The sequence below is a fragment of the Oenanthe melanoleuca genome, chromosome 1A (genome assembly GCF_029582105.1).
Source record: "Oenanthe melanoleuca isolate GR-GAL-2019-014 chromosome 1A, OMel1.0, whole genome shotgun sequence".
Classification (NCBI taxonomy): domain Eukaryota; kingdom Metazoa; phylum Chordata; class Aves; order Passeriformes; family Muscicapidae; genus Oenanthe; species Oenanthe melanoleuca.
Genome location: NC_079334.1, coordinates 33,246,411 through 33,260,505, shown reverse-complemented (window position 1 = coordinate 33,260,505; position 14,095 = coordinate 33,246,411). Strand labels below are relative to the sequence as shown.

The following is a 14,095-nucleotide window of genomic DNA, read 5'->3' as shown; positions in this document are numbered from 1 at the left end:
CTATTGATAACATATCATACTGTCAAGGCTCCCTGCTGTGTTTCCATTGCTTCTCTTTTGCTGGTCAGGCCACTCAAGCTCCATAATGACCTGCCATTGAAAACTCCTGCTATGGAGAGGAATACTGTACAGTTTGCTGTGGTTAACACCCCAAATGGCTTACCATGGTTAAAGGAATGCCAGTGCTAGCAAAAAAAGACAGTATGGATGTGTAGCTGTGGACAGCAGTCATTACATTAGCTCAGCTGTGTTGAAAAACCACATTGTTTGCTGAGGCTGATGTAAGACGCATTGCCCTAAAGGGACAGCTCTCCCTCCTCATGCAGCAGTATGCTCCTGCTGCTTTCTGCACAGTAAATTCAGTAGTCCAACAATACTGGGGTGAGATGGATCGAGTGTTATTATGATTTAAGGGATTTGTTTTCAGCCAGGTCAGTAAGCTGACCTCACTTGCTCAGTAAGGGTTAACATAAGGGAGCATTGAGGAATCCAGGGTCTGGATCAGAAACACCACATCCTAATGTTAGCCCAATTCCAGAAAGACACCAAACAAAAGGATAAACCTCTTCACTTCAGGCTTCCTAGTGGGGAAAACCCAAAATCAGATTCTGAGCAAAAATCACACTCATTGTGCTTCTAAGTGGGGAGGGGGGTAGATGAAAGGAAGCAGTTTAGCAAGAATCACTGTGCAGAAGGCTGGTTTATTTTTTTCAACTACACATCTTAAAAGCTCACTGTAACCTCCAGCCTAGACACTTATTCTTAAGAGGATGAAAGGCACATAGATTTGGTGTAGAATGAAACCACATTTTGATCCGCATGTAAGTTTTGACCCTTTCATGGGTTTCTGAAAGAGCCCTGCAGTAACACTAGGAACAACAGTCTAGCATTGTTTTCCAAGACGAAACTCAAAGCAGTTCATACTTTTATCAGAAGGGGTCTGAACCAATCTGACACACTAGGCAGAGTTTGTTTTGTGTCTGTGATTTTATAGTCCATGCATTGCAGGACTCTCATCCACACTGGGATGCCCATATATATAGCAATATAAATCAATAATCTTAACTCTGTGCTAGAACTGGATGTTTTAAGTTGTCTAGATAAAAATAAGGATTAGCAAGACCCCAATGGGAAGTTAACACATGAAAACAGTAATCAACTTGAAAGTCCAGTCCATTTTTGAAAAAAAAAATACTTTGGTCCCCTCTGAAACACTGAAATGCACAAATAGAAGAAAAATGGTTGCTATTGCAACTGTTCAGGAATGCACAGTACTGAAACCAGTTCTCAAACACTCTTTTGCTAAGACTAAACTTTTATCAACTCTATGCATTTAAACCAAACTGCAGTAAGAAAGCTCAAATCTTAATTTGTTAGAAAACTAGAGGCATTTAGTTAGAAAACTATTTGAGCATTTACACAAACATCAAAACAAGAGACTGACTTTAGTGTATCCTCATGCAAACCCATATCCTTTCAGTTGTTGCCAAGATTTTAACATGTCAAAGGTCTCCTGGATCCTTGCCAATTTATCTTCAAGGACAAGCTTCAGTGCTAGCAGGAACAATACCACACCATATCAGCACATCTGCAACACCTCTAGCTTGTACACTGGGCACCATGCTTTAGCTTTAGTCACACCTCTAGAACCAAGCAGCACTGAGCCAGTTTCTGACACACAAGTGTTAACAGTAAAATTCTGCCCAAGCACAAACTGAATGTCAACACCTGCCTGGCTAAACAAAGAAGAAGGAAGAAATTACAAGTCCACAGAGCGCAGTTGCCTACAGGACCCTGACAACTTGGCAAGCACTCGGGTCAAGGCCCTATTCTCAGTCACCAGTCGCTCATTTATGTGTTTCAAAGATTGAATCTGCTTTATTTGTTGCAGGTTCTGTAGGAATCAAAGAAACAAGATTGAAAATGAGGAAAAAAACACATGTATCCTAGATGAGAAGAACTGAAAGAAAACTTAGAGGAGACAGTCCTGTTTAAAGTAAGTAAGTTGCTGTGAAAGGAAAGTATCAAGCAAGTGGCACATTCTTGAAAAGCAATCTAAGTACCAGTAGTGATTAGTCACAGCTTTCCAAAACAGTTCAGGATGCATTAACAATGAGAGCTATTCCTGGAATTCTTCACTTAACATCCTAATTGCACAAACTGAATCTCCTATTCAAAACCCTGTACATAATGACACATTTAAGATATACTTTTTAACAACTGTACAACAAACTATGGGAAGAATATTTAATTTTTAATTCAAAACTTTCACTTACTGCTTACTGAAAGCAAACTTTTGGAAAAAGCAACATATTTGTATTCTCTATTTTTATCAGAAGCCCAGCTTTCCTTAGAAGCTTACATCCGGTCTTCTACTCTTAGGCAGACAATTATTTCCCTCTACCACAGTTTGTTTCTTCTGTATTTCATTTCTGAAAACACCTCAAGGAATCACAGACCTTGTGCCCTCTCTTACAGCAAACTATCTTGTCCAAGGGAGACAGAGGTGTCACAGTTGCTCTTCTGCCTGTCAGCTTCAATTACTTCAACAGAACTTGATGTACGTATTTTAATGAGAAGTATTTGGAAGTTAATGCCATTTCCAAGCACCAGAGGGAGCTTAAAAATGAGCTTAAAAGGAAACTTCTTATTAATCAGGGAAAATTATCAATGTCAAAATAACGGTACTTTCACATTCCACTTAAATTCTATTAAATTCTTAAATTTGGTTGGCCATGTCCAATGTTTATATGAAAGGACATAATAGAAAATAAACCCACTCAAATTCTCACCCTTCCTAATCATATCAGAAGGTTTAACAATGATAAATACTGGCTAAAAAACCCCAAGCAAAACAGAAATGAAACTTATTTTAAAAAGAATATTTCTTCTGAGATTCACTTTATACATAGTTGAAAAACATCAGAAATCAATATGGTAAGTGTAACTCATTTGTCAACAGCTCAAATCCACCTACTGCATTTCATTAACTAAAATCTGATTCTCACTATACAAACAGAAGTTTTTCTTTTGAAATTGCAACATAATTAATAAAGAACATGAGATAAAGATTGAAACATTTAATGCTTAAGTATCTATACAATTATTTATATTATATTTAACAATAATGGATTTAAATAATAGTAATTAGTAAATAAAACTTACGAGTATCACATCAAAATTGCAGACTGTAATCCATCTTGATTAGATCAAGATGTTTCACCTCTGAATGTTTCTTATTAGCCACATACAGAATCCTAGAACTCAGCACCTTCTTCATAATCGTACGCATACAGCTGCTTATGCCAGCACCACAGCTTTGCTCCAAGCCATGTGACAGGAGTGACTCGGACATGCAGCTGTAACTTAGTTATTTTCTAGTGAAATTATACAGACCAGTAATACTGCCAGACTATGTTTCACTGACATAATAAAACACTTTGTCAATAATAGTGTACTAATTTACTTACTTTCAGTTCCTCTTCCATTTCAGATATCCTTCTTTCTAGCGCTCTTCTTTCCTAAATCAGAAGATGCGTGTTAATGCTGAACAATATAATGTTTTAAAAATTACAGCTTGCAAATACTGTGGTAACAGTGAAATACTTCAAGTTTCAAAGATCATACAACCAAAAGCACAGTGTGGACAGAAAACTTGTGATGGCAGTGATATATAGAAATTTGGTCAACACAGAATTTTAATATCCAAAGAGGAAGAGATACAGAAATTCATATCAAGTCCTACAAAACATACCCCTTCCTTTTCACTAATTTAGAAAGGTTTTCAGTACAACTTGCTTGGATTTATTTTTCATGAGCTAGGCTTTTGTAAGACCTTTATATCCAAGAAATGCAGAAAATGATCAGAAGCAAATAAGAATATTAAAAGATAGAAGCATAAAAGCATAAGCTTTCACAGACAAAAGTAGCTGAAACATCTGTCCCAGCTCAGTGGGATCTGTCCACACTCCGAACTCCAACCTAGTGTTGATACAACTGACATTATGGAACTCAGCTCAGTACCAAAGAAATTTAGTTATGTGAGATCAGCTGCTTCTTGAGAAAATGTTTCCTGAATATTTTCTGCATTTCTCGTATAGTTTAATTTTCCTTTTAATTCCCTTTTTACCTGAGAAGCAGGAGAAATTATCCTTTGTATATGAACTTGATTGCACTGATTATATAACCAAGCCAGCTTATGGAAAGTTAGCTTAGGGTTTTCTATACTACACTGCAGTCTGCAGTGAAGATAAGTTTTTATTTTGTTTAAACCTATTTTTCAACACATCTGACAGATGAGCAGCTAATGCAATAGACTTTGGGGTTTATAGCTTGATTGCTTGCTTTCCTGTGTCAGACGATGCAGTGGATCTCATTTAAAAGCAGCTGCAGTTATCAGTACTCTACATTCAGATTTTTTTCCAGAGGGTGAGAGGCAAAAGCAACAGATTATTGCGGAGTGGATATATGCATCTGCATACAACGGTGTTATGCAAACAGCAAGCAGCATGGACTGAGGTGTGTAAAACTTTGGTTAGATCATACCGCCCAGTAGATACTGACTCTTGCCGGACACCTTTCAGATATAAATCATTTGAATTTAGTTTAATCACAATGCAGTTATACCCCAACATTTTCCCATTACAGCAAACAACTTTAATTTTTATCATAGCAATAAATATATTACTGCAGTTGGTACTACCAAATGTACTTAACTCCTTCAAATTAAGACTTATTTTATAATTACTGTAATAAGCATAAGTACCAGCGAATTAATGGATGTAAGTAACTAACAAAAATCCCACATGGTCTTACAATATTTACACTTTTATCTGTTACCTACTAGTTTTACAGAATAATATATATTATGTGTTCATACATTAAGCAATATTCAACATTTTTTTCAATTACCAAGAGATGAACGATCAAATAAACCTCAAAATTTCAGATGTCTAGAAATTCTTAATCCTTTTGAAGCATTTGCTTAACTAGTATTTTAAGCTTGTCTATTAGCAATAGAAACCAATTCAGTAAAATTTTAACTGACTTTATATACTTCACATTATACAAAAGAAACTAATAGATTGGTCTAGATATAATAGTCTTTGTAAAACTGTTTTGCTCCTATTAGATGAAGCTATGCTCCTCTTCTTGAACTGCTTACTCTTGTAGGAACTGGCTTGAGGGATTGCCAGTGAAATAATGCACTCAGTTTCACTGAGAAGATTTGCTAGTATTATTAGATTATTTCCTGGACTAAGAGAAAATTATTATATTTAAAATCTGTGAGGTCTAAAATTTTATGATAAACTTCCTCAACTCTGTAAGGTATGCCAAAGAACATTTGTAACTCACGAAAAAATACATGCTAATCTCTCATTTTATAAAATACAATAGCTCATTTGTATTTATCAAAGCAACTAGGATGCCCAGGATTGTGCAGTGAGACTGAGGTACACAGATACACACACATGTAAAACTGACCCTCCCAGAGCTATACAATTTTTAAGAAGTAACACCAGATATTTATGCCTACATAAACTAGTATATTCAATTATACAAATTAATATACCTTTCCGCATTTCAAATTCCCACCTGAAGAATTCTAAATTTGAGAAAATAATTGTTTAAAGGCACCTACAGTTTTCTAAATTCTAATTCAGATTGAAACCTGTAAGTTTAAGTTTTGGTTTTAAGTTTTATTACCACATCACACAAAATTCTGCCAAGGGCTGTTAGCATATTTGGCAGAGTGATAGGTTGTCAAAGAAACCCTTTATTTTTGCCCTTGCACATGAGCTCTGATCTGTACCCCCATCCCCATGGAAATAGCCCCTTTCTGGTAAACAGTTTTAAAATGAACAATATTCACAATGCATCGCCAAGTCATATCACGGAAACCCACTTCTGAAGGTTGAATTTAAATAAAATTAAAAGCCCGTATTTCCCGCATTTTACTATTGTGCAAACTAGGCTTATTAATACATGTTCTCATTTTCTTCACTGAAAAGATAGGTTTCAGCTTGAAAATGTCACAGTCCAAAGATGCCGTCAGCTCTTTCTCTGTCAGACTTTTATTTCTTACAATTTTTCCTCACTACTTTACTTCTGCCCTCTTCTCTTCTCTATGTAATTTATATAAAAATCTTTAGTTTTATATTTTATTTCAGTGAAGCTATGTACTTGGAGAAGTATACTTAGAAAACTCTACAATTTATTTTAATTTTTTTCATTTTTATTGTTACATTACACATTAAAAAGGTGTTTTCAAAATTATTTTTAAATGCTGAATTCAATAAGCTTATTTCTAGAGAACAGCTATTGATGACTAGCAGCTGAGAATTCTGCTTCAGTCACATTCAAAGTGAAACTTCAGATTTAAACAACATAGAAAATACCATCATAAATATACTCCTCATTTAAATTCCTGTGTGAAGAGAAGTGTGTAATTATAAACAAGATTCAGACACACAAATTTTCTATGAATCCTGTTTCAGCCATACAGCACCTAAGTTAATTGTTTTATCCCGTAGCTTTAATACTAACATTAGGGAAAATAATATTACTGAAAGACATTTTTCTGTTGAACTGAGTGTCTTAAAAAAAGTGCAAGAATTTCTAAAAAAACCAGTTGTTTTAATGCAATGCCCTGTTTTGGGAGAAAGCCAAGCAGTAATTTAAAACTGAAATGACGTCTATCTATGTACTCCGTGCATTACCTATGAACCCACACAGTAATGGATGCAGCTACATCTATTAAATAATTAAATGTCCACTTGTGTGGCCATGCTAGCAAGCAGGAAAACAATTATCTACTGCTAAAACTTTTCTACTGATGAAATCACACTAGGATGCCAAGAAGTTGAAGAGTGAAATAGGTGCTAAATGGCAGCAATTAACTGCAGAGACTTCTAAGATAAAGATAATGAAACTTCAGGAAGTGCCTGAGAGGATTTCTACATCTCTATGTGCTCCTGTAAAATCTGCTTGTTTATATACCAGGCAGTTTTGTATAACTAGAACTTGTTTTTGAAACCTAAAATACTGGAAAAGCAATACAAAAGGCTAATGAAAATGAAATTTACTGGGGATAAATGAATGTTTACCACATCACTTCCTACTGTCAAAGTCTAATTATTTTTTCCAGTATGTCTCCAATGTGTCACTCCAGGATTAAGGGAAAAAAACACGTGGTGTTCAGAGTCATGAAGGAAGCCAAGACCACCACAAAATCAATGCAATCTGTTTTACACTGCTGTGAAACTAAACTTTTACACGGCTGCATTTTAAATTAGCATGAAATTACAGCCTAAAATTAACATAGGTCAAACTTCTGAAATAATTCCTGTAGTCTATCTTACACATGAATTTACTGCAGGACTTCTTTCTCATTAAATTTAGGGTTGTCTCTGACTCTTCCTGCACTTTCTCCCTCTACCCCATTATCATATTCCTCCGGAAAAAGTTACAGTGCAAGGAAAGAAGCAGACAGATAATTTTATATCATTAGCAGGTTTAAGGCCTCATGTCTGTGTGGCAGAAACAGCTATCTCATTACCAAAAATAATTGGTGCCTCTGGAAAACTGAGGAAATTCTCTGCATCTTGGAAATGTGTTAAAAGATGAGACAGGATTAATCTGCTTAACCCTCTGGAATGCCAACATTGTTTTGGATGAGATGGAACAAGTGGCAGATCCCTGGAGGGCAGCAGAGTTTAGACAGTGGTTATCAGGAACAAACAGGCAAACTAAAGGCAATGATTAAGAGTAATTCCCATTTCACATTCATTGCCACTTTGAAATCTAAAATCCCCAAATCCTCTAAAAAATGCAAGTTATAGGAAAGGGTTCTGTTCCTACTAAATATATCCAAACCAGGGCTTACAAAACAAACTAAAACAAAGCTGGAATTTGAGTATTTAAAAGCTCTTTGGCAGAAACTCACCCTTTTCTCCATTTCCAAGAGTGATCTGTCAGCAAATCTTTCTTGTCTCTGAAACACAAAATTGATGAAGACATTGACATGTGCTTTGAAACAGCACAGAATTGAGGGAAAAAACAATTAGACGTTTTAGTATTCTGTCTGAAGTATGTAATCAAAAACATTTTTAGATGTATTCAGGGAAGTAACACTGAAATAAAGAATAAGCTGGATTTATCATGCACTTCTTGGTGCCCACCCCTGCTGTTTAATCACTACACAGACTTTGGCTAATAGGAGTAACATAGTATTTCTATCTAAAAGCATTAAAAAATAAGTATCTTTTAAATGCTCTTCACCAACTTTTGCAGGGTACACATAAAAGGCAATTAAGTACAGGTAAATTGTGGTAAATACGACTTGACAATATGAAACATTCTACAGCAAGAGTAGACAAATTTAGACAAATCTAACTCCTGTGTATGTGTCTTGTATAACTGTATGCAGCACTGTTACGTGACAGCAGTTACTGGTAACAGGAATGCACTATTTGCTCTTCATTTCCAGGATAAAGGTATCTAACCAGCTATCTAACCAACCAAACTGACATAACCTGCCAGAAGAACTGGTAGGTTATGCCAATTTTCCAGCAGGTTTATGAATTGATCAGTCAATCCTGATTGTCAGTTTGAATATAAGCTTAACAGTGTAGAAAGTGTTTACTCCTACCCTGCAAAAAAGTTGCATGCAGATACATGCTGGCAAGAACCACTACTACTTAAGTAGGCAGGAAGCAGTCTCACACATTTTGTTCACAGCTGAAGACCAGAATCCTGCACTCTTTTCTCTTTGAAAGAGAAAAATACTCTTCCCCATTCCCATCTTTGGATAAAAAACAAAGCTGATGCCTAGTAAAGAACACGCCACAGTCTGATTTACTATCTACATTGTTGGATAAGTACATGTGGTTTTTTTTAATACAAACCTGAGTGGTCTTCTCCAACTGTAGCTTAAGTTCTGTAAGTTCCATGTTGGTGTCATGTAACTGTGCTTTCAGCTTTTCATTTTCAGCTAGAATCTGTTCATAAAGCTAAGAGAAAATATTTGTTAAAATATCAGATAATAGCGAGATAAGCAAAAAAACTTCAAAAGTATGATTGTACCACATGTAAAGTTAACAAATACATTAGCAGTCTAAGAAGTAAAATAAAGATATTTAAATTAGCAAGCACAGTAAGGAACTGCTACTAAATATTTCTAGAAACAAGCAGCTTTGCATAGGTAGCACACAACTTACCTTAGGTATAATTAAGCCATCTCTTTTGCTTCACACTTCACAGATTACCCCACCACAGTAAACTTCCCAACAAACTCCTGTTCTATTTTAAAACAAGATCTAAATATATTTTTACCTTATATGCATGTGATGGCAAACATATAATAAAAGGCTTCATATATGCATACATCAATTTTAATTATACTTTTCTTATGATAAATACTATCATATAATTTTTTTATTTGACTGTATCTTGGCTCCTCTGGATTTCTCCCTTGCCTTGAAAAGTACAAGTCAAATGATGTTTCATAATGTGTATTTTTCTGCACCGTAGTGGTTGCTGTGCTTTCCCATTCAGCTAAGTTACTTTAAGCAGCATTTCTGATGCAATGTGAGACTACTTTCACACAATCTAAGAAAAGCAGCAGTGAAATTCTGTTTTTGAAACAAACTTATTGGACCAGATACCTTCTTAAAATCAGGGCTATCATCTTTTTCTAGTCTACTGCAGTATGGTTTTCGATCTTCCAGATAACTCTGTGATCCCGATCGCCCCTGCGCTGAATCGTAACGATCACCTGCAGACATGCTGAGCGATCCCGTATCATATCTGTAAAAGAAAAGTTCTGATTTTTCTCTGCCTTTGCAGCCAAACTGAGACCCTTGACTGTCTCAAACATTTTGAGTGTCTGCTACCCAGCTGAAAACAACCAAATGCAATTATGTATTTTAGTTAGACTACCACCTTCTAATTTAATGCAAATTTAAGTTTTACATTCTCCAGTACTTCAAGATTCTGGGTGAAAATGTTTTCAAATTGCTCACTCTGCAGAGTAATGCATTCAGAGAAATATTTTAAATGTAATGAAATTATTTAATGCAAGCAAATATTTACATGTCTTAAAATACTATAAACTAGATTAGATAGCTTAATTCTTCTTTATTTACAAAGAACATATGTTTTTCATTGAAGTGTTTTAAAGAACACTAGATGAATGGACTAGATGAATTTTGAGTTTTATTACAAAAACCAGGATTTCAAAACTATTTGCTGTGTATTGTAGTATTTCAACAAGCAGTTGATGAAACAAATCTTTAGTAGTCTTTATCCTAATAACTCACTATCAACCAGTATTAATAAAGTTAAGAGTAATTTCACACTGTTCACTCTTCACTGATCATGTGTTTAAGCAGTTTTATTAAAGAGATTTTCACCAGTCAGAAAATAGTAAAATTCAATTGTCAAAGCTAATGCTCCAAAAAGAAATGAAATTAAAAAAACAAAAATTATCTTTCAGCATTAACTTTTTAACAAATCTTAAGGAAATATGTTTTTCAGAGGCTGTATTTTTCTTGAGGTTACATAGAAAATTGTCAGTAGGATATTCTAAAAGAGAGGAAACAAGAACCTCATCTTTGTAAAAGCTGGGTCCATGCTGAAAAACCTCTAGGGCATAGTACTGTGCCAATTATGTTCTATGAAATGCCCAGCCTGCCTTCAGTGCACTACAAATATGGAGTTCAACATATTCCCCAGCATGAAATATTCCATCCATACATGGCAGCACTGCAGCTTTACAATCATACTTCATGCAAAATGTAAGTATCATCATCATAGCCTTTTAAAGCTCAATCCAACTACTGGAATTAAGCTGAATTTGTACCTAAAGGACTTAAAAATGACAACAGGTAGACAGAAAGTATAACAATTAAATTGTTTAAATTACACATACCTTGAAAGGCTCTCACTCTGAGGTGGGGAGAGGTAAAAAGGAGAAAAAGAATGGATTGGTCAATAACTTAATTAAAATATGTAACAATCTGTAACAAATACAACTAAACAGTTATGTCAAATGCACATGCTATCCACCAGTATGTACTATCTGAACTGTGTCAAACTTCAATTTTGTTACTTCTAGAAAAGAAACATGTGCTAGAATGCACTTGACAAAATATGATTTACAAGGACATTAACATAACACTCTTAAAGTCTGGAGTGCACTAAACAGTGGAGTTATTTCAGCAGTTGGTGCATTCTGTGTTTGCTTCCCTGTTATCAAAGGCATCAGAACAGTGTTCCTCAAATTCACTGTTCCTTCCTTCTCTTATTTAACATTAGCTATGATGTTTTGAACTTCAGCTCAAAACAATAAATTAAGATACAGGATCACTGTTTCAACATAGTGTGACTGAAAACAAGTTACTGCACTAACAACATAAGGAAGCACTTATCAGACTAAATTTAAATGACAGTAAATTTTGTCCCTGTGGATTCACCTGGAATGAATGAATGAATGAATGAAAGTAATATATAAAAATCAAACTTTTATTGGCTGACAAGTGAAACTTAATTTACATTGATGATTTAAGCGTCCTCTAAGCATTACATCAGTCATTTTTCCTCTCTGGGTGATCAATACAGATTCATAATTTCTTCCAATTATTATTCTAGTCTTGAGTGAAGACATTTCAGTCAAGAAACTCTACTGATGTATCATCACCTGGACGTCCTCCAATGTCATTCACCTAGCAGTGGCTGAAGCCTTCCCCATAGGTGGTTTTCTGGGGGGGAGGGGGCTGATGTGGCTTGCTTGGTTTCCTTTTATAGAAGGAAACAATTTTTTCAATGTACATAGGTAAACAGCCATATTCTTCATAATACACTCAATTTCTCCTTTGGCACCTTCAAGTGCACTTACTGCACAGAGGATATCAATGGTTCATGCTATAGCCTAACCACTCCTAATAAAACATCACTATTTTCTGTCAAGAGGATGAATAAAGCTGAAAATTAAGATTTTGTAGAATATGCCAAAATTAGTCCATAAATTATAAGCTAACCACAGCTGTAGTATCTATTCAAATTGCTAGGATTTTTTTTTGCAATGCAAAAATTGGTTTCACAGAAACACTCAATCTACCAAAGAGATATTCCAATTTCCTTAAGCGGCTATCCCTACAGCTTAGTTCTAAGATTATTTTTCTGGCACACACAGATTTCCTTTAACAACATGGCATTTGAGAAATTCTCTGCTCTTAATACTAAAAAGCCTAAACAAAATTAGAGAACAACCTCAAACTGTCAGAAGTGCTTAGCAAAGTCTGACTTCTCTTCAATAGGTTTGCTTTAAGGACAAATGATCATCTCAGGAGTCAGAAGAGTTCAGAAGAACAAGAAAGGACAAACTGAAATCTTACAAGACAGTTTTTTCAAAAACCTCTGACATGAATAAGACAATGATTTTTCTGATTCCTTAACGTTGTCAGGCTAGAAATCATTCTTGTCATTCTCCTCTTAATTTTCTCTATAGCACGCACCCAAACCACATCCATAACTTCTCTGGGCAACCTGTTCTGGTATTTCACCATAAAATCATTTGTGCTTGAAAACACTTCCAAGATCACCAAGCCCAACCTTGGACTGAACACCACCATGACAACTAAGTCATAGCACTAAATGTCGTGTCCAGTTGTTTCTTGAATGTTCCAGTGACTCCACAGCCTCTCTGGGCAGTCTGTTCCAATGCTTAACTACCCTTTTCAGTGAGCAAATTCTTCCTAATGTCCAACCTGAACCTCCCTGGCTCAGCTTGAGGCTACTTCCTTTAATCCCGTCCCTGCTGCCCAGGAGAAGAGGCCAACTCCCATCTGGCTACAGCCTCCTTTCAGGGAGTTGGAGAGAGGTCTCTCCTGAGCCTCCTTTCTCCAGGCTAAACAACCCCAGCTCCCTCAGCCACTCCTCATAGGAATTGTGCTCCAGACCTTCTCCAGCCTTGTTGCCCTTCTCTGGGCATTCTCCAGCACCTCAACGTCTTTCTTGCAGTCATGGCCCAGAACCAGACACAGCACTCGAGGTGTGGCCTCACCAGCCAAGTACAGGGGTACTATCCCTGCAGGCCACACTATTGCTGATCCAGGCCAGGATGCCTTTGGCCTTCTTGTCCTCCTGGGCACACGCTGGTTCACGTTCAGCCACTGTCACCAGCATCCCCAGCTACTTTATCCCTTGGGCAGTTTCCAGCCACTCTGTCCCCAGCCTGTAGCACTGTATGGGGTTGTTGTGACCCAAGTGTAGGATCCAGCACCTGGCCTTATTGAACCTCATCCAGCTGGCCTTGGCCCATTGATCCAGCCTGTCAGATCCCTCTGCAGAGCCTTCCTGACCTCCAGCAGATCAACACTGCTGCTGAACTTGGTGTTATCTGCAAACTGATGGAGGGTGCCCTAGATCTCCTCAGCCAGGTCCTGGATTTAAGTATTAAACAAGACTGGCCCCAACACTGAACCCTGGAGAACTCCTCTCATCAGCAGATGCCAGCTGGATGGAATTTCATTCCCCACCACTCTCTAGGCCTGGGCACATAGCAAAAAGTGCACCTGGTCCAAGAACTCTCGGTCTGTCCATTTCTACGCTTCTCCATCATTCCAGCACAACACACTGACCCTTTTAATAATATTCATAATTTTGGGACTGATTTAGCCCTATTTCACTGTAATGTTATTAATTCTACCAAAAGCACCACATAGCATGTTCTACCAAAATTACTCTCTACAGAACAGAGTATGAAGTAATTACAGATCTAAGGATAATAATATACATACTATTGGGAGGAAAGGAAACAAAACTATGCAGTTACGTTAATGTTGTTACAGAAATAAAAGATACAGCAAATCAAAATGGCACAGAATGAGTCTCTTAACTAAAATATTTAACAGATGCATAATGGAAGCTTGTAAGAAGAAAAAGAAAAGAAAGAAACAGTTGAGTTTTATTCCTAAGTAATGAACCTGATTCTGTAGTGTGCTACTCCAGGGTATAGGTCAAAGGACAAACATTCTTATAGCCCAGCTTATGTAACTAATTCCTTTTTAACACCTCTTCATCCCACTGTCAAACA

At 36.4% G+C, this 14,095-nt stretch overlaps 1 protein-coding gene across 2 annotated transcripts in view; it reads right to left on the bottom strand.

The window, feature by feature from the left end:
* PPP1R12A (protein phosphatase 1 regulatory subunit 12A) overlaps positions 1-14,095 on the bottom strand; it is a 112,403-nt gene that overhangs the window by 5,393 nt on the left and 92,915 nt on the right. The window contains exons 20-25 of one of the 2 annotated variants that reach the window (XM_056482198.1): positions 10,931-10,947; positions 9,666-9,807; positions 8,907-9,011; positions 7,946-7,993; positions 3,471-3,521; positions 1,745-1,894 (exon numbers count right to left, since the gene is read on the bottom strand). In XM_056482198.1, coding sequence (XP_056338173.1) covers positions 1,760-1,894; positions 3,471-3,521; positions 7,946-7,993; positions 8,907-9,011; positions 9,666-9,807; positions 10,931-10,947 — 498 coding nt within the window. In that variant the 3' untranslated portion in view covers positions 1,745-1,759. Of the gene's footprint in view, positions 1-1,744; positions 1,895-3,470; positions 3,522-7,945; positions 7,994-8,906; positions 9,012-9,665; positions 9,808-10,930; positions 10,948-14,095 lie in introns of those variants that run through there. The other variant, XM_056482197.1, reaches the window with a different exon arrangement.